This window comes from Bombus affinis, chromosome 7 (assembly GCF_024516045.1).
Source record: "Bombus affinis isolate iyBomAffi1 chromosome 7, iyBomAffi1.2, whole genome shotgun sequence".
NCBI lineage: Eukaryota > Metazoa > Arthropoda > Insecta > Hymenoptera > Apidae > Bombus > Bombus affinis.
This window is the reverse complement of record NC_066350.1, coordinates 10,619,611-10,647,529: the sequence shown is the minus strand read 5'-3', so window position 1 is coordinate 10,647,529 and position 27,919 is coordinate 10,619,611. Positions and strand designations below refer to the sequence as shown.

General features: G+C 34.9%; 6 protein-coding genes and 1 long non-coding RNA gene across 14 annotated transcripts in view; 4 read left to right on the top strand and 3 right to left on the bottom strand.

Moving 5' to 3' along the window:
* Nucleotides 1–4,103, bottom strand: part of LOC126919027 (uncharacterized) — a 128,255-nt gene extending 124,152 nt beyond the window's left edge. Inside the window, exon 1 of the long non-coding RNA XR_007711495.1 lies at nt 3,677–4,103. This is a non-coding gene — a long non-coding RNA (uncharacterized LOC126919027). The remainder of the gene's footprint in view (nt 1–3,676) is intronic.
* Nucleotides 4,104–4,122: 19 nt separating this feature from the next.
* LOC126918994 (calmodulin-like) overlaps nt 4,123–27,919 on the top strand; it is a 76,288-nt gene continuing 52,491 nt past the window's right edge. The window contains exon 1 of one of the 4 annotated variants that reach the window (XM_050727665.1): nt 4,123–4,348. Coding sequence is in view for 1 of the 4 variants with exons in the window: in XM_050727664.1 (XP_050583621.1) it covers nt 22,830–22,910 (81 nt within the window). In the remaining 3 variants the exon portion in view is untranslated. Of the gene's footprint in view, nt 4,349–15,660; nt 15,807–19,259; nt 19,406–22,099; nt 22,911–27,919 lie in introns of those variants that run through there. The other 3 variants (XM_050727666.1, XM_050727667.1, XM_050727664.1) reach the window with 3 other exon arrangements.
* On the bottom strand, nt 4,744–10,372 carry LOC126918955 (uncharacterized). Of its 2 annotated transcripts, XM_050727573.1 has the most exons (8): nt 10,274–10,372; nt 10,102–10,187; nt 7,669–10,001; nt 7,484–7,579; nt 7,331–7,418; nt 6,094–7,246; nt 5,409–5,468; nt 4,744–4,988 (listed from the first exon to the last, which is right to left on the bottom strand). In XM_050727573.1, exons 2-6 carry the CDS (start codon nt 10,151–10,153, stop codon nt 7,104–7,106), a joined length of 2,712 nt encoding a protein of 903 aa, XP_050583530.1. In that variant the 5' UTR covers nt 10,154–10,187; nt 10,274–10,372; the 3' UTR covers nt 4,744–4,988; nt 5,409–5,468; nt 6,094–7,103. The 2 variants fall into 2 exon arrangements, with proteins under 2 accessions (XP_050583530.1, XP_050583529.1); XM_050727572.1 differs by lacking the exon at nt 10,274–10,372 and having other exon boundaries at nt 10,102–10,238.
* LOC126919011 (zinc finger SWIM domain-containing protein 7-like) lies at nt 10,338–11,549 on the top strand. Of its 2 annotated transcripts, none has more exons than XM_050727693.1 (3): nt 10,338–10,612; nt 10,693–10,924; nt 10,994–11,549. In XM_050727693.1, the coding sequence occupies exons 1-3, from the start codon at nt 10,489–10,491 to the stop codon at nt 11,154–11,156; spliced, it is 519 nt and encodes a 172-aa protein (XP_050583650.1). In that variant the 5' UTR covers nt 10,338–10,488; the 3' UTR covers nt 11,157–11,549. The 2 variants fall into 2 exon arrangements, with proteins under 2 accessions (XP_050583650.1, XP_050583651.1); XM_050727694.1 differs by having other exon boundaries at nt 10,339–10,612; nt 10,693–10,853; nt 10,994–11,206.
* LOC126918998 (cell cycle checkpoint protein RAD1-like) lies at nt 11,092–12,408 on the top strand. 2 transcript variants are annotated; one of them, XM_050727672.1, is made up of 5 exons: nt 11,092–11,238; nt 11,322–11,546; nt 11,642–11,836; nt 11,912–12,187; nt 12,271–12,408. In XM_050727672.1, the coding sequence occupies exons 1-5, from the start codon at nt 11,146–11,148 to the stop codon at nt 12,298–12,300; spliced, it is 819 nt and encodes a 272-aa protein (XP_050583629.1). In that variant the 5' UTR covers nt 11,092–11,145; the 3' UTR covers nt 12,301–12,408. The 2 variants fall into 2 exon arrangements, with proteins under 2 accessions (XP_050583629.1, XP_050583628.1); XM_050727671.1 differs by having other exon boundaries at nt 11,912–12,408.
* Nucleotides 12,457–15,786, bottom strand: LOC126919015 (sodium/calcium exchanger regulatory protein 1). Of its 2 annotated transcripts, none has more exons than XM_050727700.1 (3): nt 15,569–15,786; nt 13,451–13,722; nt 12,457–12,906 (listed from the first exon to the last, which is right to left on the bottom strand). In XM_050727700.1, the coding sequence occupies exons 1-3, from the start codon at nt 15,639–15,641 to the stop codon at nt 12,853–12,855; spliced, it is 399 nt and encodes a 132-aa protein (XP_050583657.1). In that variant the 5' UTR covers nt 15,642–15,786; the 3' UTR covers nt 12,457–12,852. The 2 variants fall into 2 exon arrangements, with proteins under 2 accessions (XP_050583657.1, XP_050583656.1); XM_050727699.1 differs by lacking the exon at nt 15,569–15,786 and adding an exon at nt 13,937–14,198.
* On the top strand, nt 18,192–19,353 carry LOC126918172 (uncharacterized). Its single transcript, XM_050725809.1, has 3 exons — nt 18,192–18,363; nt 18,692–18,851; nt 18,951–19,353. The coding sequence occupies exons 1-3, from the start codon at nt 18,192–18,194 to the stop codon at nt 19,351–19,353; spliced, it is 735 nt and encodes a 244-aa protein (XP_050581766.1).

The following is a 27,919-nucleotide window of genomic DNA, read 5'->3' as shown; positions in this document are numbered from 1 at the left end:
ACACGATTCCTCCAAAGGATGAAACGACGAAAAGTTTAATGAGTCCGCCTACCACGTGTCCTCGGTCGGTAAAATTGCCTTTTCCTTCTCTTAACAACCTTGATTTCGGACATCTCTATAATCGAATTACGAACAGACGTATTATCTTATTATACGATTCGACCAAGAGATTCAACGTTTCTTACGAACGACATACAATGCAAGCACGCTTAACACTAGAACTACCACGCCAGTCAAATGGACTGGTTTTACAATTTTATTTTATTTTAATGAATTTCGCAACGATAACTAAAGAAATAATATAATGAATTTTATTTTGTTTTTTCGTATTCAAACTCAAAAGGTACTTGTCAAAGTGTAAAAGGGTATTGCAATCTGTTTATCGAAAATTTTTACTGCGTATTATTCAATATGATGATATCAGTTATCAGAAAAATTCCAGATCGATCGCTAGATCGCTAGATGTTAACACTAGAAATACCACACCAGTGAAAATGACTGGTTCTACGATTTTATAAATGTGTCAACCCTCGTTTAGGGATCATAGTCCCAGATGAATAATACCAGAAATGTACTACATAACATGGAATTCATTCTGTAAGAAAGTAATAAATCAATAAATATAAAAATATTCTATTATTACGTATTTTTAAAGACCTCTTATTTTCACTGGTTTCGATAGAAATAGCTTCGTGTTAACTATCGGTAGTTCTAGTGCTAAGAAACCTTTTACGTATAAGAATATCCCATTTTTCATACAACTAACAAAGAGAAATAAAATTGTGCGTAGATGTCTTATGGCTAGGTAATAATAATTCACGGTATATGTATGAATAGCGAGAGCGTTTCTCACAATGGTCCTCAGTAACTGTTATCTTTTTCCGAAGATTATCCTGTGATAAGCTACACCACGTTAAAGATTACGCGTTAGGTGTAACATACTCGCATACGTTCCATTTCGCAATGCTTCTTAGACTTTAGACATTTATACTGATATTTAATAGCTTATTTAAAAGTTAGCTGCAAGAGTCTCAACGGTAAGTACAATCTTTGCGTTTTCTGAATCGATGCATTTCAGCAAAATGATTTAGGAAGACGAGCTATGCAGTGAACAACGAAGTAAAACAAACATTATTATTTAAACTACGAATGTCTGAGAAAAGAATGTATGCAAGTTCCTAGTAGTAGTTCTAAATAGTAGAAAATGTGTTAAGTTAGAATGTAAGTTTTCCATTTGCATGAAAGACGATTATCGAGACATGTATGACGTAAATTACTACGAATTATTACAACAAATATCGAGGTTCGTTGTGCTTGTGTATAAAATATTCGTTGATTATTGCCTATTCTATTCCGTTATATCCGATATACAATAAATTAAATCACAAACCAGTAACAAGATACGGCAATACGCGATAATCTAATTAAATCCATTTTATACAATGTCAGTGATAAAGGACTCGCAACACAACAGACGTATTGATTGTACGCCACTCGGCAAGTTTCACGAGCGTTTTACAGCATTTCGAAACATAAACGCGACTGAGCACTAATGGACCGACTTAAATATGTAAGAGAAGCCTGCCCACCGGGTAGCGGGTAACAATAAACTAACACTTAAGACGTACTTCACGGCACAATGCGAAGTCACACTCTTCGCGCTAACGATCTCACCTCCAAGCTTCAAGCTTCAAGCTGCTTGTGCCACTGTCTCCCTGGAAACTGTTTTAACTGATGCGGGATTGAGAAAACGCGAAAGAGCTGCGAAATATCGACAAATATTTACGCCAACGATTATATATTCGCAGAATACGTGAACAAGAAACGAAATGAAGATATAAATGTTATTATAGGAGAAAATTTGATATGCAACATTTTTAAACGATAAGGGAATATCTAATTGGTGAAAGTGGTTAATTTTTTGGATCGTGTGATATTTCATAAAGTAAACCGTTACATCAGAAAACAAAATAAAAATATAGACGTTATATAGATGTTGTTGGTAATTAATGAAACTATTTTTTGAGGGCGAAATAATAAATGTCTGGCGTTACAGCAAAATCTTCTAAACTGTAAATGAAAGAAACAGACGACACCCGGTATGTCATAAAAACTAACAATGATGGAAATATTAGTTTTTAAAGTCGCGCAGGGTGTCGTTAACGTTCCCAGTCTTTCCCGCTCGCGAGCTAAAAGTTGCTGTCCCCTCGTTGCTCGTCGCTTTTCTTAACGCCCCGCGTTTATAGGCCTTCGTGAGCTATAATTCCTTTTTTTCTTTCGTATACTGTTTGATACGAGAAAAGAAAACCGTGTTCCCATTCGCCTAGTTTGCAACAAGTTATGGGACTTTGTGTTACAATGCACATTGAAGTAATCCTTCGAAGTGACCGTTTAATTTTCTATAAACATACAATACTGTTTTTATAGATATTTAATATCGAATATGCTACATAACAGCGATAAATTTGAAGAATATGTATATTAAAAAAATCTTTCAGATGTTAAACGACATAAGTGGCGATTAAATAGAATTTCCATTCGTATACAACGATTCAAATGGAAATCAAGTTTTCTGTCGTGCATCCTTATATTCGACCGTCGTACCTTTCGATCGCGACGACCGATAACGGCGATCATTATAAATTTAAGCGCTTTTAACAAAAGCCACGTTAGCTCACAGCCGTTTCGCACGCAAGCGGCACTTTGCATGCCGCATTCCGGACGACTTGCCACCCTTGTTTGAACTGGCGAACTGGTGTTGCGCTCAAAGTCCGAATGTATAATTAATCGGGTTATCAATTAAAGGAGCGGCGCCGATTCGTGACCGCTTCCTACAGTCGAACCGCTATTATACATATGTCGATATTTGATCGTGATTCCGGGAACGGAAACGACGTTCGTATATTTTCGCGGTGACGAGATCGCATAGTTCTGCTTTCCAATTATAATCGATTCACCTTATTGAATTTTCACTTAAGGATAAATCAATAATACCGAATACTATTACTTATTATAACGTATATTAGAACTTATTATAAATTAGACTTATTTTATTTTAGAGTATTTGATAATGGACATTATATTTGATATTTTGTATGTATTTCTTTCAGACTACTATTAATACCTGAATATTTTTAAAAAAATTTAACCTAACCTATACGTGTATATAAGATTTGAACCTTCAGTCTTTGATTATTTTAAAGCTTCAGTATTTTGCGTCTTTGAATCAATTTATGCTCTCTACAAAGATAGAGACGGTCGATCAACTGAATTCTCATTGGTGGAACGACATGGAAGCCAGTAAACTCTGTTTGAAAGCGGCGAACTCAATCATTCTCTCTGTTCTACGACACGGCAAGGACCAACACAGTCTATGTAAATACAGGGAACTACTATACACAAATACGTGCACTTTACTCGATATTTAATGGGAATACCAAATCCTTCCAGTACATTTTTTATTAGCACGAAGAGAAATGAACTAGGTACACGATCCTTCTATGGCGTATTCGCAAGTTTATAAATAATCGATAAATTTCTGAAGATAGTTCTCGATATAAAAAGTATATTATAATGTTATGAAAAAAATATCAAGTAGAGAAAATATTTGACATTTTATACAATGCCAACATAAATAATTTAATCTAAATGTTACACGTGATATGTTTAAACTTACCTCGTATAGATAGACATCTTGTCAAGAAATCTTCAAATGGAAAGTACTTATAAGAAACGTAAAAACAGATAGTGATCACATTTATATGACACACAACACGTACTCGATATAAACTACGTTATATTATTCTTGTAGATGTATATCAAGGAATACTGGATAATTAATATCACACAATTACTTCAATTTTCTAATTATTTACGTCAATATGACGCGCACGTTTCAAATCACTACTTTAAACTAGAAATTTTCTCTAGCTCTAGTGGCGCACTCTAGTGAACGAGTGCTGAAATTAACCAAGCCTTGCTGTTACACGGTAAACAATACTGGATTATCATTGGCTGACAAGATCGACAAGTAAAATAACTAATTTTATTATCGCTGTTGCCACTCTTATGTTTCATAATTTGCTTATGATGAAATAAGTTTGAATCATCTAGCGGCGTAAAATTATAATTTTTGAAATAGATCGACTTTTGAAGTTTGAAGTTTTTTTAAGTAATAATCGTTATCGACGTTACGAGTGTAAATAAAAGACGTTATATCTTATAGTTTTTATAAGAAAAAGTGTAGTGGAACATTTTGAGTGACTAACGCACGCAAAGAAGAAAAATTAAGTAGGCGGTGAAATTTATATGCTCCAGCTTTGACCACACATAGCTTTATCAGTAAGAGGTAAATCAACATATGATAAGTATTAAAGTAGTTTTCGTTATATGAAAAATGCGCCTACCTAAGTCGAGACGTAGTTTCCATATCCTTTGATGTAGTTATTATATGTATGTGTATTTATATATACATATATCGATGCGTAATGCGCATTTATGTCCATCCGTAAAGACTCTTTGATCGTTTCCTGCGAATCGATTATGAGTAAGGAAGGTCATATATTTCCAAATTAGAATAACTAAAAAATTTGATTAGTTACGTTAATAAAGTTCTAGGAGAAAAACAAAATATGCTGTTAAATCTTTATTATATTTCACACAATAAAGGTAACAGTTTTGTAAAAAGCATAGTTTCGTAAAAGATATATGTATACATTTATAGAATATAACAAATGCAAGAAATAACTTTTAATACTTTTATTAAGTGACATAATGACTGCTCGTATAATATGTATTATTATTTATTCTTTGCGATAAAATTTTGTAATATTAATGATAATAGTAGTAGGGGAAGCATAAGTAGATGATGACATCTAAAATTGCAACATCCATTCTCGGTGTTGATCAATTTATTAGCGTCCTGTCTGAACTTTAGCATTTACAGGGCTTACAACTACACTGTCCGCCAGATTTGCAAGCGCATTTGTCTGTAACACAAAATACAAAAATATGATTAGTGTTAAGTATTTAATGAGAATTTGTTTACAATAAACATTAAGTATAACAAAATGTAAAACGAACAATAATTCATGATTTAAAAAATTGTAATGTTTTGAACAGTTATTTGCAAAGAAATATTTCGTGAAAGTACTAAAACTCGTTGGAAATCGTAACTTAACCGAACTATAGAGTGAACCGACATTAATAATGGTCACGGTTAAGCGATCCTTGCTCAAGTTTACAAAAAATGGGATATGTACAGTCGGAACAGAGAATCATTACCACATTCCTTCGAAGAAATCTTTCTACCTTATCACAAGTCTAAAAGTTAGAGTATAATTTTTTTAACATATTGTTTGAAAATTTAAATTTAAATTCTGGAAATAATTTAAACTAAGAGTTATTACCTCCACATGAGGAGACGCAGCACTTGCATTTGTCGCCACATTGACATTGTTGGCATTTATCTGCAATAAGAAATAACATTTTAAATATTAGACAAAGTAAAAAATAAGTATTAAGTGTAGCAGTCAATTTTATTGAGGAAATTTGCGTTCACTATATATAAATTGGTCAAAATCATCAATTGAGCACTGCCCGTAATAGCGTTTGATGAATAAATTATTTCATTACTTCCTGTATAAACCAATAAAGCTAACCGCATATTATAAAAATTGTAAGAAAATTTCGCGTAATTCTAGAAATTTCAATTATCCCCCATTCATTCATATGAAACAAAACTGTATAAAATATCAAAATATCAAAATGCCTTAATACAAAATACAAATTTTTTAAAATAATTTGAAGCAAAACGAAGAAACAGTTGTCGTAAATATAAAAAAATCAGTTGGATCTGGTAATAATTACAATTGAAAAATAAAAAATATTATAAATGAAAGTGTTAAAATATATGTAGCAAATTAACAAGCATTAAACAAGTATATCGAAAATATTGGCACTCAACTAAAAGTGAGCAAGATTACTAAAAATTTCAGAATAATTTACTGAATTGTATATATCCAAATTGCATTACATCCAAATCAGATGATCGTATAATATAAGAAGATTCTTGGAAGTGAAAGTAATTCTTACCAGAGCACTTGTCGCAACCTGGTCCTGGCATTTTGTAGTTTTTATGTAGTTACTTGATTCGAATCACTTGGAAGCTGAATGATCACTTGTTAGTTCCGGCGTACCCGTTCGAATTTATCGATCATCTCCTACCATAAGCCCTCTTATACTAACGCATCTTAACGGCGTGTGCAACTAGCGTCGTGCGTGCCATGCGCAAAGCAGGAGCGTACTTATTCACACTAGCTTCATACATTAAATTTAGAATTATGGAATTTCAAATACTCTTTATATTATACCAATATCTGTCAAAGTTTTCTAATATGATAATAATTATATGCAATTGTTTAGTTTTCTGCATTAAGGTTTTTCATCATATATTACATCGCAGAATATTGCAATACACATTTTACAATTAATTAATAAAAATAACAAATAACTTCAAACTATGACAATTCTACTGTTAGAAATTAATGCGATTGTCTGTATATATTTAATTTTAAATGCTACTAAGTAGAATTACTTAGATACACAATTTAGATACATAGGGGTACATAGATACACAATTTACGTCCCTGATTTAGTGCAGCACGAAACCAATGAATAACATTGCACGTTACACTACATTATGAGATAAAAATATTAGTACTATCAGAGTCTGATACTACAATGAATTAAAGTTTATTCTAGAAACTTTATGCAAAGACTAGAGTAATGACTTACAATTAGAATAATAAATAACTAAATTTCTTTCCATTCTTTCCCCAAAATCTATTAGAAAGTCTATTAGAAAGCATAAATAGGGGAATATGTATTTTCACTTGTATGTACCTCGTTTTATGCTATATATTTAATATTTATTTAATAGGAAGTAAAAGTTGTAAAGTTCACTAGGAACTTTTTTAGAATATAGAATTAAATTAAATGAAATTATATGTACTTCACTAAATATTATTGGTTTCTACCAATGCTTAAGTTACTTATAATAAAAATATGAAATATTTATTTTATTGCAAATATTTAAATAGAATTTAAGCATTTCTCCAATTGTTAATAAAATTCGTTTTTCTGGCTGCTTCTTCAACATGTATGGATTCATCTTCAGGTTCATAATTAATTTCATACACCCCATTACTTGCTGCATTCTTCCCTTTTTGTGCTGAATTTATCCGGGCTGAAAATATTTTTCACACACATAGATTTAAATCATAAAGCTAAGAATTCCCTCATTTTCTTCCATAATTAAATGTAATTATACCTTCGTGTCGGATAACAACTTTGCTTTGAGCAGTTTCAAGTAATTTCTTTACACGCATTCCATGTTTTGGCGATTTACTATTCCTTATCTATAAATATGTATAATGAATTAACATATTTCCAAAATATAGAAATGGTATATAGAAGTACCTACTGTTTTAACTTGTAAAGGAAGTTTATATGAAACCTTAGGAAGGACAAAATTACTTGCAGGTGTATTATCACACTCTGGTGTTTTTATTGCATGTACCTTATAAAAAAAAAAAAAAAAAACATACACATATAAGTCAAAAATTACCAATACAGCATTTAAGTAAATTTAAATATATTTATATTTACCTCCTGTTCATTTGTATTTATTCTAGGAGATAAATTAAACTTGAGAGCTGTGGTTTTTTGAGTTTTATTTACAATTTTTGATGAAACATTTTGTTTTGTGTTCCTGTTTGATAATGATTTAGTATTCTGTTTCACAGGAGTAAGCAATAAATTATCTGTTTTAGCATGTACATTTTTTATAAGTTGCATATCTGTGCCTCTTATATACATACCCACTGGTGACATTATAGTATTATAATTCAAGCGATACAAGCCTTCTGCATGTGGACTTTTTAAAATGTGTCTTACTTTAGTATTCTGTACAGGAGTGTTCATATCAGGAAAATATATTTTTTTCTTTCTACAATTCTTATTTAAAGGAGATTTTCCGGGTGTCGTAAAAAGTTTTGTCTTTGCACTTTCTTGTATCTCTTTCTCTTGCATACCTTGTTTTTTTAACAATGGTGATTTTACATTTGGACTTAAATTAAATTTTGTCCCGCTAGATGTTTTTTTAATATTTACGGTTTCTTTTTTAGAAACTATATTTTTTTCATATTTTGGATCAGCGTCTTCAGTTTTCTTTAAGTTATTTTCATTTACAAAAGAATTTGAATTTTCAAGTATCTTCAAAAGGGATTTATGTTTTTCTAAACACATTTGATAGTCTTTACAAGAGACCAGAGTTTGTAAAAATTTAGTTTCATCATTCAATGAATTTGATTCATTATCATTAGCAAACATAGGAGACATTCTCAATGTTTTTTGTATCTGTATAATTTCAGGATCTGCATTAATTTCTGTAATAATTCTTGCTGTATTAAGACACCTCTTCCTTTTTTCTGCTATGTCTTGTATAAGTGATTTGTCTAATTCATCTAGATCTAGTATTGCATAACTATTTACCTTATCAGGTGTCTCCATATCCAAAACAGGCTTTTCATTAATTCTTTTAGTTTTTTTCTTAGAATATGAGATATCACTACACTGATTACCTTGCGATTTATTGTATAATTCTTTTAACTTCGAGCAATTAAGGTCTGTTTTGTTTGTAGATGGACTTTGACATATATCCAATAAATTTGGAGTACTTAATGCTCTATTTTTTGGTGGATTTACATCATCAGACACATTTAATGATGCCATTTGTTGCTCACATATATTATGAATATGACTCATACTTAACAAAGAAGGCAATGACAAAATTTTTTGTAAAGGGGCAGAACATTCTTTTTCTTTAGGAAATAATCTATTACACTGATCTTCCAAATGTTCAAAAGATGTACTACTCGTATTATCTACATTATTAATACTCTTATTAGAATTACATTTTGATATTTTAGCGAAGAATCTTCTTTTAATTACATCTATACCAGAAACAGGAGTAGTACATAGAGATGTATTTATGGGAGAACATAATTTTTCATTTTTGCAATTTGTCGTGCGAATAGATCTATTACATGCAGGGCTTATAGAAGCTTCTGGGTGTGTAAGTGTAGACATTTGAAATGAAAGCCATTCAGGAGCAGATTCATCTTCAATAAATTTACACATTTTTCTAAATTCTGTTGTTAATCTGCTTAAATTTATTGCAGACGTTTTGTTTCCATCATCATCATCATCATCATACATGACAGACTCTTCAATGATAGTTAACAGTTTTTCAGTAAAAGTTTTTGGTGACTGTTCGAATTTATCAGATAAACGTTTTAATATTTGTTGTGTCTGTGAAACTTCTTGTGCTTGATTAAAGTAATTATCTAATAAACAAAGCATTGTCTCAAATTTTTTTGTTTCAATATCCACATGTTCATCTTTATAATTTCTAGAAAAATTCTGTTTGTTTCCATCTGTACAATGGGGAGAAGCAAATGACGGTATCAGTTTTGTATTAGATGCATTATCCGAAATAGAACTTGCATTTAATCTATTGCTGTTTACATTGTAATTGGTATCCCTTCTTAAATTTTTGCACATTGAATTGGATTGTGACTTAGGATACAAATCTGTGGTTTGCTTTTTGACTGCACTTGACAATTTGTTAGATGTATTATTTGTAAAATTCTGAGGATTACTATTTTCTTTATTATTATCCGTTTTTACACATAACTGTTTATCTTGAAATAAGTCAATACACTTATTTAAATTTGATGTAGAATGTATAATTGAAGATGAATCAATTGATGGATTCTGTATACAAGAAAGTTTTGAAAAGCTGCCAGCTAAAATGGGAGAATCTTTATTGTTGCACGTAGTATTATCAGATGTATGATTACTTTTATCTTTACTTTGAATTTCATTCAAACTGTCTTGAGACATTGAAGAAAATGTATCGAGATCAGTCTCACAATGTTCTGAAAAAAAAATGTTATTTTATTATTAGATGAAAGATTAACACGTAAATTAATATCTTTATTTAGATAGAACCACTTGTATCATCAATTCTGTACTTACGAAAACTATTTAGCGAATCTATGAAATCAGCTCGCCTTCGTCGCCGACTCATTTTTCGAAATTTTTGAAAGTGCACTACATAACTCCTAAAAACGTTACGAATCACTATAATAAATTCATTTTGAATCATCAGTAGTACCAACATATCAAACAATTGTATATAGGAAATAACCTGTACTTTATGTTGGTAAAATAGGGAATGCTAGTAATTACGATGTGAAGATAGTTAAATGTACTTTTATCATCTTTTGACGTGTTAAGTTGTTTAAAGTAATGTGATTCAAAATTAAGATAACTTTGTGTTGGCTATTTATCAACATTTCTTTTATTTATATTTTTTGTACAAAAGTTACATTAAAATATGTACTTACACGAAACGTAACCTTCATGAGTGTAAACAAAAAATTAGCATCAAATGCACTTCTGTCTAAGACGTACGATATAAAATATGCAGAGTTTGTAAATAAGGTGCTAAAGGAAGCAGCTGACAGTTTTAAAAAAGAACAGAAATGTATACATATTTACTATGTGATTATATAATGCTGCGTAATTATCAATGGCAAATTTTTACACAACAATTAATGATTTTAGTTTTAGATGATGTACTATTAAATCTGTATAACATCTTTGGTGATGCATTTGAAAGGGCATTAGAGTTGTATGAACAAGGACGTATAACTTATATTTTTCCTTCTGAAAGTGCTGGTGTTCCACCTCATAATGATAGACATACTGCCAGATATTTAGTGCAGGTTAGAGGATTGTCAGGAGCAATATATATGCTTTTCCCAGATATAAACTATTGTCTTTGTGCATCCTTTAGGTATAAAATATATAACTTCTCTAGGTATTTATAATAACAAATATTGATGATTGTAAAATATACTTCCAGATGTCAAGTGCTAAATGATAGATCTTTATTTACTTGTAAACATGTTTTAGCAGTTTGGTTAACTGCCATCACGAAAGATAAATTGTCTTATCAATATATAACAGAGGAACAATTTCAAAGCTTGCTATTATTTCAAGTTTTAGATAAAGAATATGTACACTGAAGTAGAAAATTACAATTTAGTTGCAAAGTTAGGAAATCTTAAAACTATAGTATTGTTACTAAAAGCAATTAATTTTAAAGAGGTATAATAATAGGCCACTTTTTTTTTAAATTTCTAGCAGAGACAAAATAGATTTTGATATAAAAACTTTTTGATTTTCTTCAGAATGCCACATGTTTTGGAACTGAGAATGGTTTAAAAGTAACAGTAGAAGATGCAAAATGCATGCAAGCTAGTGCTTATATACCAGCTCATGTATTTCAAGTGTTTAATTTAAAGGAAGATGTAATATTTAGAGTAAATTTAAACATATTAGTGGAGTGCCTCTGTATGTTTTGGAGTAATATAAATTGTCAAGGGAGCTCTGTAGCTTTGCAGCTCTTCTATGAAGTACATATGGTCAAAATATATTATAAACCTTGTATTTAGCTATTAATAAATAGAAGTTTTACTTTGCTATTAACAAATAGAAGTTTTTATAACAGGGCAATGGACATCCTGTAACAGTTCTGATAGAGGAAGATGGTATTATAACGGATTGTTCTTTAAAAACTCAGGAACCTGATGAGTTATTAGATTTTCATCTTGAACCAGAAAATGTTTTGAACAAAGTAGTCCTCCAAACTGAACTATTAAAAGATATCTTATCCGAACTTGATTCAACTAGTGATTTGATCGAGGTAAAACATAATTTAATGCTTAAAAATTCTATCAAATTATAGCTTAGTAATTTTATATTTTTGGTAATATTGCAGTTATTTTTATCACCTGCTCCACCTTTTTTTCGTATTAGTACAACTGGTTTAGCTGGAATTTGTCATATTGAATTACCCCATGATGGTGAATTGGTTGACAACTTTCAATGTACTTCAACAGCTATGTCTAGTTATAAACTCTCACATATTAAGCCAGCTATGAAAGCATTGTCATGTGCAAACAAAGTTTCATTGAGGACTGATACATGTGGACTATTGTGTTTTCAATACATGGTTAAAACCGATGAAGGACATACTTGCTACATAGAATATTATGTAAGGGTGACTTATTCTTGCTCAGTATTTACAAAGAAATATAGTGTATAGATAGATATAGATATATAAATAAAATTTTTCAGATTTCTCCAGTGATAGATCCTAATGGATAATATTACTTAATAAATGTGTTACTAGGATTGTAAATATTGATCAGTAAAGTTTTCAAAATTGTTCTTTTATTTTGTATTATTTATAATTAAAGCTTTCTATTCATTGTATTCGTTTTCATTGTATTTATATAAAAAAAATATTTTGATACAAAGATGTTCAAAATTATTCTTTATTTGTTCTGAAATTTCGTTCAATGTATCCATAATGGATATAACATACATGGAAGCATATGAATAACATTTAAAGATGCGTAAAAAATATAGAAATATTTGATACTTTCAAAATGCAACATAATTTTCGTCTTACGTATATGAATATGAGTAACATTATATTCATATATCGTATCATACTGCGAAATATTAAACCCTTATTTGAAAATAATACCAGCTGTATCATATTTATGCGTTCATATGTATTATTCTGCGTGTAAAAAAGTTTATTTTTTTACAGTTATGAAAACAATATATTGCCCTTAATTAGCGAGAACAACTTTCAACATCATTAATCAATTTTTAATTCATTAAGGAATATTATTTCCTTAAATAACATCTTTATTCTTGAACCTTGTATACTCTTGTACATACGATATCATCAACTTTCATGATCTGAAACATAAAAAATATTCATTTCTTTAATTCAATAAAAAAATTACATATATGTAACAAATATTTTCATATTTTAATAGTTTCATTGAACGAATGTGATATACGATTCCTATAGTTTTTTAAACTGTCTTTCAAGGTTTCGAAACAGTTATTATTAACTCTATTATTGAACTTATTACATTGTTCGAGTCACGAAGAGCAAGCGGTAATTGGCGGACCTTTTGACCAATGACAGGCATTGTTATTATCATCAGATGTTCGCCCTGTTATCTTTCGTAGTGTCGTTCAACCCTGCAGAACTTCCATTGCACAAAATGTAATTCAATTGAAACACTGAGCTTCTAATTCCTTAATGATCGAGATTATGTAATTTATTATGACCATGGTTTTTATTAGATTAAACGTTTACGATTGTACTGAGATAATAAGTAAACTGTTAAGATACAAAGGTTGCTGATAATGTTCTTATAAGATTAAACGAGATAATTTTTTTCTATTCTCTTCCTCTGTCGCGCGTAAGTATACTTTTTTTAGGCATACATACCGCTTTCATTTCTGTCGGCGTGAATTCTCTTTCAATAGTGGTTTCCTTTTCTCCTTTTTGTACTTGAATAAGTTTATTTCCATCTAAAGTGCAGACACACTTCACTTTTCTTCCGTCTGCTGTTTCTTCATCAAATTCTTCACCAAGCTTGAATTTTATTTCAGAGTTCTTGAATGCGCTAGTCGTTTTCAACGTATACACTCCATTGTTCTCTGTTAGTTCAATCACGGGACTCACGCTGCTTCCCATTTTACGTGTCATTATACCTACACCTAAAACAAAAAAAAAAAAAGAAAAAAATACAAAACTCCAAAGGTTAAGAATATACAGTTAAAAAAAAATCAAACTCAGTCATTTATAAGAACAGCTTCTTTTCAAATTAATAAATGCAAGCGCAGATGTTTGATTATAATGTTTGAATTACAAATTAAATTGAAGATACTTTTTGCTAAATAAATTTGTGTTAAATATGGGAGTCTTCCTTACCCAAGGCTTTCATGAAGTCATCAAAATTTTCACTCGATTGGAGTTTGTATTGTTTTCCGAAAACGGATGAAAGCATTTTGAACGAATAAAGCACGACACGTTACTAATGAAAGTAAAAGCAAGACTGAACGCCACCGGTGTTATTATCGCATCTTATATCGTGAATAATGAGAACCAAGTTCTCCATATTCCAAATACCAATATGTAAACTTTGAAGTTTGAACTTTTCTGCGATTATTTACGATATCTACAACGCATCGCGCGTACATATCTTTGAAAACAAAATATGAAACAGGTTACCATAATCTTATTTGTTCGTTTATTCGCATCAAATTACACCGGTTATGTGATATTTGTTTTCAACGTACTTCATATGCATATCGATAGATTATGTAATTGCGACCGATATCATTAGCCATATTTTTTGAAATGTAAATGATAGTATAAGATTTAAAATATCATCGCGAATCTGTAAAAAGTTATAATATGTTTTTACACACATCAATCATCAGCACGATTTCAGCCTCCCTCGATTCGAGGAAGGAATAATTTATATTCCTTGCTCGTATTAGTCAACACTTTAACGTGTGGGCGATGTCGATCAGAATGAGCTTGCACTTTTATTTAATTTCCGGTAATCGTATGAAATAACCGGTTGCAATATAATGAGAATGTGAAAATGTTGCGGATGCGCTTATACGACTGTTGTCACTTACAATGTGACGAGTAAATCATACGCATTTTGTAATGTTATGTATCTTGTTCTTCGCTTAAGGCCCCTATTCGTCTATTATCAGGCAACGCGGTCAGTGTATTTTTATTAAGTTAACTCCACAAGTACCATACATTAGTACGATTCGACTGACAATTGCGATTTATTAATCTTGCTGGTAAATTAATTCAAGTGTTAAATTGGAGTACAATCGGACTCTGTCTGTGGCACATGGCGGGAATTAAGCGTGAGGTCAGGTCGTTGCACAGCCACAGGAGCATAGTTCAACATATTAAAATTGATTATCTTATTTATCATTACAATACGTTGCGGACTCTAATATTATAAATGAGATCGTTCATTTGTGGTGGAATTAAATTTCCCAGCAACAGAACCGGCTATTTTATAGCATTGATTGTGCATGCCACCCACATTCTTGAGGTTTGTCTGACTGTATCAAAATATTTTATTATTTTTTATTTTACTTTAATCTTCCGTCATTAATAAATATTTTCATAACATAGGTATATCACAAGTTCGTTCCAACAATCGAGTATATCGATTATTACTACAATACAGGAATGACATTGCAAGTTGTACTTTCACAATTTCGTTACCAGATCGTAATTGAAATATCTCCCTTATCAAACGACAAAATGTCGTTACTCGCATATGTGCTGTACAATGTTTATGAATATTTCATTTCGATTATGGTATTTACGATTTTTTTGCCACATCAGTCGGCGCTGATAATAACGTTTGATATCATAATCTAACGGATGAAATTCATGCAACGATATAGAACGTCTCGTGTATTATCATTCACCTTTGTATCGTACGCACACGTTTAATTATGAATCACGTTCTTCGAACTTAATTGGAGCAACTTACTTACGTATATATTATCAATTCATACGTACCGAGCGCCTTCATGAAATCGTCGAAATTCTCGCTGCTGAACAGCTTGTATTTTTTTCCAAGGAACTCCGGCATGACGATCGATCGAATTTGTCTGGACTCGAACACGTGACCAAAGAATTAGGTCTCAAAGGACGATAGCTTCAGTTGGACAGAGAAACGAGTGTAATGAAACGATGTTCACCGTCTTGTTGCCGGCTCTAGACTGACTAGGATCTGGGAGGACGAAGAGCGTTAAAGGTACACTCTGTCTGGACTGACTACACATCTCTCTCTCTTCTCCTTCCCTCTTTAGCTCTCTACGTATCCTCTCTCACTCCTTTTCATTCACCCCCTTTTCGCCCTTCCCTCAATCGATCTTTCTTTCTCATTCGACTTTGCTCACGCTCTTTCCGTCTTCTATTCGAAAATCTTTCATCTCTGTTCCATCATTTAGCTTGCGTGTTTGGGCGGCCCCCTCTCGGGATATTTGCAGCTGCTGCGCAAAGTCTGTCCTTTTCTCGTAGCTTGGAACTTCGTTCGCTTTTTTTTTATTACATATTGCGTTGTCGTCAAATCGTTTTTGGCGTTTGTTTAGTTACGGCTATCATAGTAATAGTTTGGTTTTATTTACCAACTTCAACCGTATTTTGGTAGGAAACAATATCTAAGCAGTTTCACTCTGACCTGTATTGGTCAAGCCTATGTATAGTCTATATTTTACAGCCTTGTTTTGTTACGATAATCACAGATAATGTATAGGAGATATTTATTTTTCTCTTCTCTTTCTAGGACACTTTTTTCTTTCACGAAATGTTTTTGGATCGTAACATCGTTCCTCAGAGTTGGATTCTTTCGAATTATTTTTAAAATGGTACTTAATCATTTAAATATTTGTCAAAATAACCATAGCATCGACCGTCGTCAATTATTTATATAACGGTAAAACAACGTGACATTGTTGATCACGTGCAAAACATATTCATCCGACTATGCAAAGTTTGTCGTTTATTGGACAGCAAGCATTTGCGCGCGATGCATCAATTAATTCTGATATTTTACCGTTAGATCGTAAACGTAATTATTTATGATCTCAGTAGTACGTCAAAGCGTTTCATTTAGTTTGTTCTTTCATTTTACTCTTCGTCATAAAAACGTGTTGCTATCAACGCCATGAACTTGCCCGATAAAACAATCGCCAGCGATATTATACAACTTCGGACGTGTTATAAACCGATTTTCGTTAATTCCCAGTTTCTGTTTGTAAAAATGGTCGCGAAGGTGTCTTTACTAGATCGCAGGCGAGATAACAGGATATAACGTTTCATTCAGCAACCAGCCGGCGTCGATTTCGCTGCGTTTGCCAAACGGCCGGACATGGTCGATAACGGCGCGGTAGAAACGCGACGACGTGGCCGCGGCGCGTCCGCGTCCATTCTTGTTGAGCACGGTGTCTACGATCGCGTAGCAACGCGCCACATTCGACGTACTTACTCGTACACTTAGCAACACGTTTGGCAACGTCGAAACTTGCGGCGAATTCCGCATCAACAACGACGATGAGAACGTAATCCACCTGTATCCATCTACATACGTACGTGTTCTATCAAAACGATCCGAAGCGTTTGCTGGATCGTACGAACCACGGAATCACCGATGTGTTCTCGTTTACCGTAGTGCAAGCAATCGCATCGTTTGATAATGATGTTTTGTCTTTCGTGAGATTACGTAAGTGCACTTTGAATTTTCGCGATTTGATGGTCCGATCTAATTATAGACGCAAAGACGAAACATGCGTTTTGTTCACGTACGAATATCGGACTACCTCCTACAACCGGTTCCAGCCGATCACCGGTTTCTCTCGCAGCGTTATTATAAACCCGGTGCGGTCGATGAGCGCCAGTATCACCGCATTGAAAATGCGGCGGTGACGACCGGCCAACGAGGATGCGTCGCACACACATCCACGCAGAGGAAAGGAGGCAATCGCGACGTGCTCGCGGGTTTCGCCGTCTTTTCAGTCTCGACTGACCGGGTAGATTTGGCAACGCTGCGGCATAGCAGCGGCATAGATTCCGCTCCGCAACCGCAACCGCACGCCAGCCTAGCGCCATGATGCCAAACCAAGCCAGCCGTACAACGGTTTCTCCGCAGTGACGCGCAAGCTGCCGGCGACGGCGTAGCGTACACAAGCCAAATCGCTTGCGGGATCATAACGTTCCGTCCAAAAATTTCTTTTTCCAATTCTTTTTCTTAGTCTTCGCGCGCTTCGATCGTCGACATCGACCAACGCACGAGTATTCACGCGCGATACGAACAACCTTCGTTCTTATTCATTGGCCGCGAATTGGCCAGCTCGTGCGATCGTATACACGTTTAGCTTAATCCGAATCGATACACTCGTATCTTGCTCGTTCGATCGTTGAAACACGATCGACTCTAGTTGAGTCGTGTCATCCCCTTTTGTAATCGGTATCGTTAAGTAGCGGCAAATTTCTCTTCTTTGTTACATGGTTACGTTCTTTCCTTTCCTTTCTTTTGTTGTTAATATTTGAAGTAATTGAACGACAAAAAGAAGAGAAAATCTATAAGGAATAAAAAAGAATCTCGAAGGTGACTTTGATAAACCTTCCCACGATAAGCACCATGTTCGATACTGAGAAATTTATCGGAGAAATCGAGAAACGACCGGCGATTTATGATGTGAATCGTAGCGAGTACAACGACCGTAATGCCAAGATGACCGCGTGGGACGAGGTCTGCCAGGTGATGGTACCGAATTGGGCGCGCTTGACGGACGAGGAGAGAAACGTAGAAGGTATACAGCCTCTTGCGATCGATCGATCCGGATTCCTCGACTTGCACTTACTCGACCCTGGCACGAGTTGTCGTGACCATACCTGCAGTCGTTTAAAATTAGTACAAATTGTTTCATCTATTCAATAGTTATAACAATAACTATCGTTCTACTTGAATAATCTTTAATAAAAAACAAGATAGAAATATCTTGTTTTTCCCAACGCAACTGATCATTTTTTATAGATTTTCTTTAAAACCATCGTAGAAAATAATCTTTAGTAAGAGTAATTTTGTTTATTATCGCTAGAACATGTTATATATCTACAACAGAGTCCCATAATTTGCAGAGAAAAATTTACGTGGAAAATGGAGAAATATTCGTGACTATTTTATGAAAGAATTGAAGCTTCAGAAATCACAGAAAGTAGGGCCGGTTGGTCGGAAACGAAAGAAATACATGTATTTCGATCAACTGTTATTTCTAATGCCAACGGTGGAGAATAAACGGTTAGTACCTCCCGAATGTTGTGAGCGCGGAGATCGTTCTTATTTGAACGACACATTAGCCAGTCTATAGTCGTATGCCCGTATTCCTATACATTACAGAAATGCCGGTACTACATTAAGTAATTGCAAATCTGAGGAGAGCGAGGGTGAAATTGACAATCCGGTGATCGAAGAATACGACGTACCATTGGCCCATGCTGCTCCCTCCATTACCACTGGCAGGGAATACCTTCAGCCGGGCGCATCCTATAAAATGTGCCCCCGTTATCCGAAGCAGCTTTGTGAGACGTCGTTCGCGTCCTTCGATAATGAAATTCACGATATCCTGTCGTCACACAGCAGCCAACGAGTTGCATACGACGAGGATGACTACGACAAAATGTTTCTACTCTCGTTATTGCCGATCATTCGACAAGTACCGGAAGAGAAGAAGCTCGATGTCCGGATACAGATGCAACAAGTCTTGGCCCTGGCACTTCGTCCTCCGGATAGTATGCAATGATAATTCTGATATTTCGAAGATTTTCTAACAAAAGCACGACGAACTAGGACATGTGAGTATGCTAGTCCATACGAAAAATTGTTTTTTTTTTTTTTTTACGTTGTTTCCGTTAATAACGATAATTATGCAAACGGAGAAACGATATTTTTATGAATTTAGTATCACGTATTTTTTGAACTTTGGAACGTTGCAACGAAGTTATATCTAGATCGCACTTCAATTGTGTTCGTTTTGATAACGGCTAATATCATCGTAGATGTTATATAGATTGTTTATATCGTAAACATAGCGAAACCACGATAATGTTTGAGAACGTCTCGAACATAAGCTTTTATGAAAGAACCATGACTTAACGGATTACACTTCGAGTACCTATATCTGTGATATTACGCGAGAAAAACTACTTTTGACAAATGCAATACTAAAAATAGAATTTATAATGTGTCCTACTCTACTATAGGAAGGATGATATACATAGTTGTTTTTCCTACATAAGATAATGATATAATATGTATTTTCGTAATTTGAAATAAATGCCAGTGGATTATCGATATTTGTCCAATATGGATAAGTGTGTGGATGCGTTGCGCAAGATTATAATGAGTATGTAAATATGCAAAAAATAAACGATACGTAAGGTTACTTCTCGTCGATACAGAATTCGCTTGCGTTTAGGGAAGTATGGACAGGTGGCAGCACCAGTACTGTACTTTCGCACTTTTCATTTTCCGTACTTCATGTAACGCATATCGAACTACTTAATTTAGCAATTTAGTAGATATTTAATTGAATCATGGAAATTATTCCATTAAAATGCGCCTACTTAATTTCGCACTTAAATAATGTACTTGCAGTAAGTTTTATCGTTAAACACGATTCGTATTTACTCATTTTGTACTAATCTATTATTTATCAGTTTAAAATAAAATTATTGTCGAAATATGATAATCACTGTCCGTATCGTATAAATTCATCCTTCGTTCGTTCACGATGGCAGTAAATTCGATGCGGGAAGAAACTTTGAGGTATCCATTATTTCTCGAGGAACTTAATGGTGACGTGAATGGTCGTAATATCATTTACATCTTGGTACGCTGAGGAAATTTTGAAGTAGCATTTTAAGATGACATAAAATCTTATCAAAAGTTGGAAAACCTATTTTAACATGGTTGACTTTTAATCGTTAACTGGAATAAGATGTAGATAGATCTTTTTACGTAATAGCACATTAAACGTTATATCGATCCTAAATCGAACTTAACTAAGATTATACTTCAAGTATTTGTTAGAATACTTGGTTCTAATCTAACAGATACAGAAAAAGTAACCCGATATCATTGAATAAGAGAAAAATGTATTTGTTCGGATATCGTATCGTTTGTCGCTCCACTTTTACAGGGAGCAAACCGTATTTAATTAACCTACCATCGCATCCTCTAGTGGGTGGTATCCTGTTGTAGCATAACGTAAAATGGTATTCATGCAGCGCATCTAATTATAACAAATAATGAGGTGCATCCAGAATCTAAATTCACAATGTCCTATTTTATTTTTAGTCAAAAGTACAAAGGGGATAGAAATACGATGTATACTTTACTATTTCGTTAGTTTAGTGGGCGTACAGCGGTAAATATCGATTAAAATTAAAATCGAAAAAAATTCTGTAATGTAAAAATACTTTGTGGTTTCTGCAATCGTTGTTCTTCCAATCTCGATCGCCGATATGTATGTAATCTCTATTGTTGATATAAAGCAATTTTAAATGAAATTTTGATCCAAATCTCTTTAACAAAACTCACCGAATAAATTGAATTTCGATTCGATACGACTAACCACGACTGTTCGTTTACCGAAGTGCTAAAATAATGTACCTTGGTAACGAGAACGATGCGTACACCTATTAGCTGTTGCGCCCCCACTCATTTAAATACAAACTGCCAATCATTGGCTTTCGATATAAATTGCATAGATCGCAAACACCTTCGATTATAATATTTGACCAATTTCGTTTTACAACAGAACAAAATGAAATCGTTAGAAATTTCGTTGACTCTATCATTTCTTTTGTCATCGAGCGTTTACGACCTGAAAGTTCAGACAATGGAGATGCATCGCTTCCCCATACCATTGTCTCGGTTTTTGTTTTTCTACGGTATTTCATACTCAAAAAAAAAAAAAAAAAAAAAAAGAAGGAAAAAGAAGAATAAAACCAGAGTGGACCACAAATACAGCATTACAATACGTTTGAAAACAAAGAATCGTTTTTTCCTATCATACATTTAATCCACAAATAAATTACTTCGATGAAGCTTTGCCTTTATATCTACGTTTATCGATTATTATTCAACAAAATGTCCTTGATCCGTATTCGAAGGGTGAAAATTAATTCAGCGATTTCTGACTGGAACACTAGATGATAAAAATGGCATTAACGCATTGACAAGGACAATCGGTAACCGGCTTGGAACATCAGGCGTGTAAACATGCAAGGGTTACCAGCAACTAGTGGCGTTTGTTGAAACCCAACCCCTCGGTGAACCCTCCTTTCCCTTCCATTCACTCCCTTCCTGAATAGACACAGCCACCCCCTCGATCTCCACGTATCCACCCCTCTCTCCTAACCATTTCTCTCACCCTTGCTCGTTCACCGTTCCCCTCTTCTCGCTATCTGTCTCTTTCCCCCTTCGACACGCGCGGCTTTCTCTCGCGCGCGCGTTCTTCTGCCTCTGGAGCAACTCGCAGCATCCATCGGCCCGCTCCGGACTTCAGTCCATGTCGAGAACGCGGCACCGCCGGGACCCTAAGGACCCTTCGATATTCACGAATCCTTGGACCTTGCGAGCTAGTGGTATCGAGACAAAGCTGTTCGTTCGAAAGCCACAGCCACGTTTCAATCAAATCGTCGACCGATCGAGCGTATTTTTCAAATAAACCCGACACCGCACTCCTGTCAGTGGGAAACTGATCTCGCTCCACTGGAGAACTGGTATCCTCTATGGTACCTGAAACCTGAGCCTTCTTCCTCGATCGAGCATATTATGCTACCAACGAAACAAAGAATCTCGACCACCTCTCAATAAGCATTTCTAAAGCGTCGAGATCTGTTTACGTATAATACGTGGTGGACGTATAATACGAAAAAAACGAAGCTTCCGATACTTTCGAATTCATTCGTCATTTTGGCCAAGAACCCGTGTCCCGAAGGATCAGCGATCAGCTGTCCGATTCTGACGGATGTTTTAAGGGGTTGTCAGAATATAAAATTAGATAGTTGAATTTGATGCGGATAGAAGTAAATCGCCTAAAGCGTGATCTTTGAGCAAGCGACAGTTGGAAGGGAAGAGGAGCCACGAGGGCTCGCGAGGAGACTGAAGAAGAGAGATTTCCCGCAAGACTGCCGGGGGTTGTTGCCCAGCCCCGGAGAAGCGGACATCAGGCCCGGATGTTCGCAAGGACGAGACGCCGAAAGCGCTGCCATGCTACAAGGGAAACTTTTCACGGCCGTCAACAAATTCCTTACGACATCCCCTTTGGTTAACAAAATCAAGTTGCTGATTGTAAGTTTCTATTTCTTCTCTCTGTCTCTCTCCTTCTTTCTTTCTCTGTTTCTCTGCCTCTCTGTCTTGCTGTCTGTCTGTCTGCCTCTGTCTTCCTCTCATCACTTCCCTTGTCCGTGTCTGTCTTTGACCTTCTTCTTCGCTGGCACAGTTTCTCTTCGACCTTATTGAGAAAAGTTGTCAGTCGCTGTCTCCGGTTTGATTGTATTCCGAGCCGTCCCGAGGAAACTGTTTAGAAAATTGTCGTATATATCCTCGACCAGCCAGATGGGGAGATTATTTGTTGTATATTGGAGTCACTTTTCTCCGCTATGATCTTCTCCACTACCTTAATGGAGAAAATGCATTAGTAGCTGAACGTATGAAATTGAAACTATATTTCGGACCATTTTCTTCGATGAAAGAATATAACCTTGTGGGTAGGAGGAACGTAACGTGAAATGTTTGGAAGGGAGGGTGGAATTTCTCGAAATTCCTCGTTGCATGCTTAACTCGGAGTACGTTACATTCTGCAGAAAGGCACCAGCAGAAATTCGCAATACAGATTTTTTCTCATGAGAAGGAAAATAGCTCGAATGATACTACAACAGCGATAGTATGTTGGAAATGCAAGCTGTACAGTTTTTACGTACCCTTCCTCCAGTTCGAGAAAGTATTTATAGTAGCTTTCCGAGAGGGATCTTTTTGTTTACCTGACTACGAAGTGAGAATTTTGTGCCAGCGAAATGGCCCGTGGAAACTTCGAACTTGTTTTTCCCAGTCATGAATACGACCAGGGTGGCACCTTTAATTGCACACAATTATCTAACTCCACGCTTGTTTGAGCACCATTATACCTTCTTCTACCACTAACTCATTCAACTTTTTACTTTCATTTACTTTTTCCAATTATTCTCTTAGGTCTCGAGTTAATCTTCGCTAATAGTAAAAACGCGAGCGTTAAGAAATCAGAATATTAGAGGGCTTAGTCATCTCCAGTATATATTTCATAAAGAATTACGTGGGAGAATCGTAGTTTAAAATTATGTAGTAAAAGTGCAGCGATTTGGTAACAAAGAATTTTCATGTCCTATTAATCATGTAATTTCATGCACGTGCCTCGAAACTGAACGAAGTCATTGATTGAACATTAATGCAAATCGATAATGCTTCTATCTACGAGAGTCGTTACATGCGCATACCTTGTAATGCTCCAAATTATATAGCGATACACGTCAGTTATTTGCCAGACGAAACAATCAAAGCACACTCCATTTCCCTCGTTTTAACTTGTTGCTCGTCGTACCTCCATATCCTTCCGTATGTTTATCATTGGTTCTAACTGAATACCATATTCCTGTCACTGATAAATCCTATGGAATTCGTCTTTGGCATGTAACGACGACTACAAGCGAATGATCAAAGGCACACGGATCGTAATTTCATGTCGTATTCGTGAAACAACAACGTATGATTCTACCAATTTACCTTGCACGTTTGATACAAGATAATCTAACTCATCTTTAATTAAATTTAATCAGGGAACAAACTTATCGTGGGGGATTAGGGACAAGCAATCGAATTCTCCATCGTGCACGGAAATGATACATGCCAAATATAGGAATACATTTTAAGGGATCATCCTTGTCGTATTACATGCGCCAATCCCTGTATCGTCTTAGGATTCGTTTCGAAGATTCCACGTGTAATCTTCGACGTATTATGTAAAATATTCTCTGTCTGTTTCATTATGCGATACAATCAAAGTCATAGATATAAGACTTATATTTATAATCGCAAAAGTTTGTTGCTACGAATTAATTACGGATTTATAGTACTTTTCCAAAAATGTGAGTTTGCTTAAATTATTGGAAAATGCAGCTGCCACCTTACTGTCAGGATCTCTTCAATTAGACGTGATCACTTTTGTTAATCATACTCCTAGAACTGGAAATGCATGCGAGATTCAGCTCACAATCTCTAATTCATTACTGACTAATTGAATTTGCGTTTCTTCCGCTCGTCCTCTTACCAGTTCTGCAAGTTACCTGACTTGATGTTTCTATTTACAAGTATCAGACTTCCGATAAAGCGCTTTGATCCGGTTGCTCGAGTACTGTTTCGGACGTTTCAACATTGTCCTCTATTGGAACGGAACGAATCTCTAGGAGTTCTCGCGTTTCTCCGTCATTCTCGACGTGCCATTATCATTGACGAATGTTCACCGCAGAACTCGAAATTCCGACCGGGCACGATGCTACACGCGAAGACAAATGACCAGATCGTAAGCAGATACGAGACGCCGTCTAAAAGAATGCACTGGTGGACAACTTCTGGCCCGAACTGCATTACGAATGAGCCCTTTGAATAGCAAGGCGTAGCAGCCACGTTTGTTGCAGAGTGTAGAGTCCATCGTGCTTTCATCCTGCTTCCATAGTTTGTTACTTTATCAGTTTACGTGAGCCACACACAGTGGTACAGGTCAGTCTGTTGACTTCCCCAACGAGATTAGCATTGTGTTCTTTCACTTGCAGCGTTCCTGTGATTCTATTAGCCCGAGCAGAGTTTTTCTCTACGTGCCGCTTTGTTGTGTTTTATTGCTGTTCATGGTGTTTTATGTTGCAACTTAAACTCGCAGAATCCACATACCTACTTTTTTACTCGCGTTTGGCTTTGTGGAATTTCAACATGAACGCGTGTTACTGCTAGGAAAGAATGATCTTTGGTTTGAACATTCTACCCTTTCAGTTTCGTCAAACAAGAGAAATCATGTTTGTCGTTCGTTTAAAAAGCTGTACAAACAATTTTCATTCTTTGGAACTCGATATCGCGTGTTTGGTACCGATATATGAAATATATCGGTTGAGTTAGGATTTTAATCTTTAATTGGTTTATTTACCTGGCTCGTCTCAGATTATATAGATTGTCGATAGATTATTATCAGCTTTGAAGATCCAATAATTAATTTTTCAAAGAAATAAGCTTTGCAGCAAATCTATCTTTTATCATACGTATTCATACACGTAACAAAATATTCGAAATAATTTTAAACGAATTTTCAGCTTAGCTTCGTTCATTTGACAGCCGTATCACGCGACACATGATTGGTCAATTATCAGCATTTATGGGCACATGTTACACGCAAATTGCGTTCCAGATCAACGGAATTTTTGTCAAACGTCTGTCGAAATATCCACTGAAAATCTCAGCAGGATTTTCCCGCGCGTTGAAATCCCTGGAAGTTCCAATGTATACCATTCTATCGAATCAGTTCCCATCAATTTGATCAATTCACCTGCGAATTATGACGTTATAAATTTGAATCATTCGCATTACGTTTTAGTAGACTTTCTATGAGATATCGTGAGTTTTTATTCTTTCTTTCTTTTTTGTGTCGATCGAAAATTTCCTACCCGATAAAGGAATAATTAACTACGACCAACTTCATCGAGCAGGGTAAATGTTTAAAACAAACGATCCGGTTTGGCTTTCTCCGGTTTCAGCCGACGAAAACCGTCGGGCCAGTTCAGTTTCAGGCGGCGCGCCGTATATGCATGTAATTGCGCATCGTTTAAACGTAGATTAAAGGAACATGTTGACAGCCGTAACATTGTACGTCCAAACATCATAATAAAAACCGGGCCAATCCGCAGCGTTTTGGCGATGACACAATTTCGTACTCATCGCAAAGCACGTAAGTTACTTTGAAAATGTTAATGAGTCAGGACTAACCAAACCGTTAGCCCATACTATGATTATATAACTTGGGTCTTTGAAATGCTCAAGGAGAGGAGAGTTATTAACATCACTGGATGCTCTCTTCAAATTTCTGAACGTGAAATTTAGAGAGCGAAGTATATGCTTATCTAGAAATTTAGAAGAAAAGTCGCAGTTATAATTATGTATTTCCATCCCAATTGGTTAAAATATAAGATAAGATAAGAATTTTACGAAACAGATCTCCCAAGAATCATCGAAAATAATTCGAGCTCACGATATCTAGTATACGTTATATGTATCGTTCATCACGTTTACGTACTTTATCTCTTCGTTAGCTGATCATATCTGCCTAAATATAGTTTGCATTTTTCCTTTGGTAGAACACCTGCGTGTTTCTTCATTCATTTGCGATGTGCTTTACAACGATTCTTTAATAGGTTCTTTTTATTCTGGCGCAGAGAAAATGGAGGAATGTGGTTTGAAGAAGACAGTAAGTGGTAGAGTAGTGGAAGGTCGAATTTAATTAGAGTATTCCATTTTCTGTGGTAATTTGTAAGAAATAGGCGAACGTTTCATTATTTTAATTCGTTCAGAGCTTTCTCTAAATTTGTACCTGTCGTAAAGGAAAAAATTTCCTGTGGTTCGTTGCAATACGCCCACTTGACTTCTGTTTGATTTATAATGCTTAGGCACTTGATTCCAATTTAAAAAATTGAGTAAAAAGATAGAGAAAGGATAGTATGACGAATACCTCACGATATGAAACTTGTTAACTCGTTAAAACATTTAATTTCTGTTTCGAAGCATCGAGTACGATAAGATAATTTTGAAAAATTATCAGCACTCATACTTTCTGCAGGCATTGTGCTGTCAACAATACGCTATATACGAAATTTTACAACGCTGACCTATCTGCTTTCATCTTACGTAAAGTAAGAAACGTATAGCCAAGACGCATTCCATTTACCGCTTTGTATGTCACATCTTATAACGAGCTACTCAAAGGTAGGAAAGAACGGTACCGGTGGAATGCGCAACAGAAGCATGCAATAGCCTGTAAGCTTCGATACTTCTCCCTTGTCAATTTGCATATCGACGCAGATACCGCGTGTCGTCAATTCTTCGACCAGGATCATCCTTTATTCCTTGTTTTCGCTATTGCTTTTTATCGCCGATCAAAGTTTTCATACTGGGTGTTTCGATTAGAACGAACACATTTAATACAAGACGTCGTAAAATGTTATATTTCGTCGAGTTAGTGGCAAAAGGAACGATCCGTGATGTATATTTATTCTCTGCTAGATCGTAAA

Excerpts from the sequence above, each read along its gene's own strand:
- LOC126918955 (XM_050727572.1), bottom strand. The coding sequence starts at position 10,231 with ATGATTCAAAATGAATTTATTATAGTGATTCGTAACGTTTTTAGGAGT. Across the intron at positions 10,002-10,101 it reads AGATTCGCTAAATAGTTTTC|AACATTGTGAGACTGATCTC; the intron begins GTAAGTACAGAA and ends TTTTTTTTTCAG. Across the intron at positions 7,419-7,483 it reads TTCCTTTACAAGTTAAAACA|ATAAGGAATAGTAAATCGCC; the intron begins GTAGGTACTTCT and ends ACATATTTATAG.
- LOC126919011 (XM_050727693.1), top strand. The coding sequence starts at position 10,489 with ATGAGTGTAAACAAAAAATTAGCATCAAATGCACTTCTGTCTAAGACG. Across the intron at positions 10,613-10,692 it reads TTTTAAAAAAGAACAGAAAT|TTTTAGATGATGTACTATTA; the intron begins GTATACATATTT and ends TAATGATTTTAG. Across the intron at positions 10,925-10,993 it reads TGTCTTTGTGCATCCTTTAG|ATGTCAAGTGCTAAATGATA; the intron begins GTATAAAATATA and ends ATATACTTCCAG.
- LOC126918998 (XM_050727671.1), top strand. The coding sequence starts at position 11,146 with ATGTACACTGAAGTAGAAAATTACAATTTAGTTGCAAAGTTAGGAAAT. Across the intron at positions 11,239-11,321 it reads AAGCAATTAATTTTAAAGAG|AATGCCACATGTTTTGGAAC; the intron begins GTATAATAATAG and ends GATTTTCTTCAG. Across the intron at positions 11,547-11,641 it reads CTTTGCAGCTCTTCTATGAA|GGCAATGGACATCCTGTAAC; the intron begins GTACATATGGTC and ends TTTTTATAACAG.
- LOC126919015 (XM_050727699.1), bottom strand. The coding sequence starts at position 14,012 with ATGCTTTCATCCGTTTTCGGAAAACAATACAAACTCCAATCGAGTGAA. Across the intron at positions 13,723-13,936 it reads TGACTTCATGAAAGCCTTGG|GTGTAGGTATAATGACACGT; the intron begins GTAAGGAAGACT and ends TTTTTGTTTTAG. Across the intron at positions 12,907-13,450 it reads CGCCGACAGAAATGAAAGCG|ATCATGAAAGTTGATGATAT; the intron begins GTATGTATGCCT and ends TTTATGTTTCAG.
- LOC126918172 (XM_050725809.1), top strand. The coding sequence starts at position 18,192 with ATGTTCGATACTGAGAAATTTATCGGAGAAATCGAGAAACGACCGGCG. Across the intron at positions 18,364-18,691 it reads CGAGGAGAGAAACGTAGAAG|AGAAAAATTTACGTGGAAAA; the intron begins GTATACAGCCTC and ends CATAATTTGCAG. Across the intron at positions 18,852-18,950 it reads CCAACGGTGGAGAATAAACG|AAATGCCGGTACTACATTAA; the intron begins GTTAGTACCTCC and ends TATACATTACAG.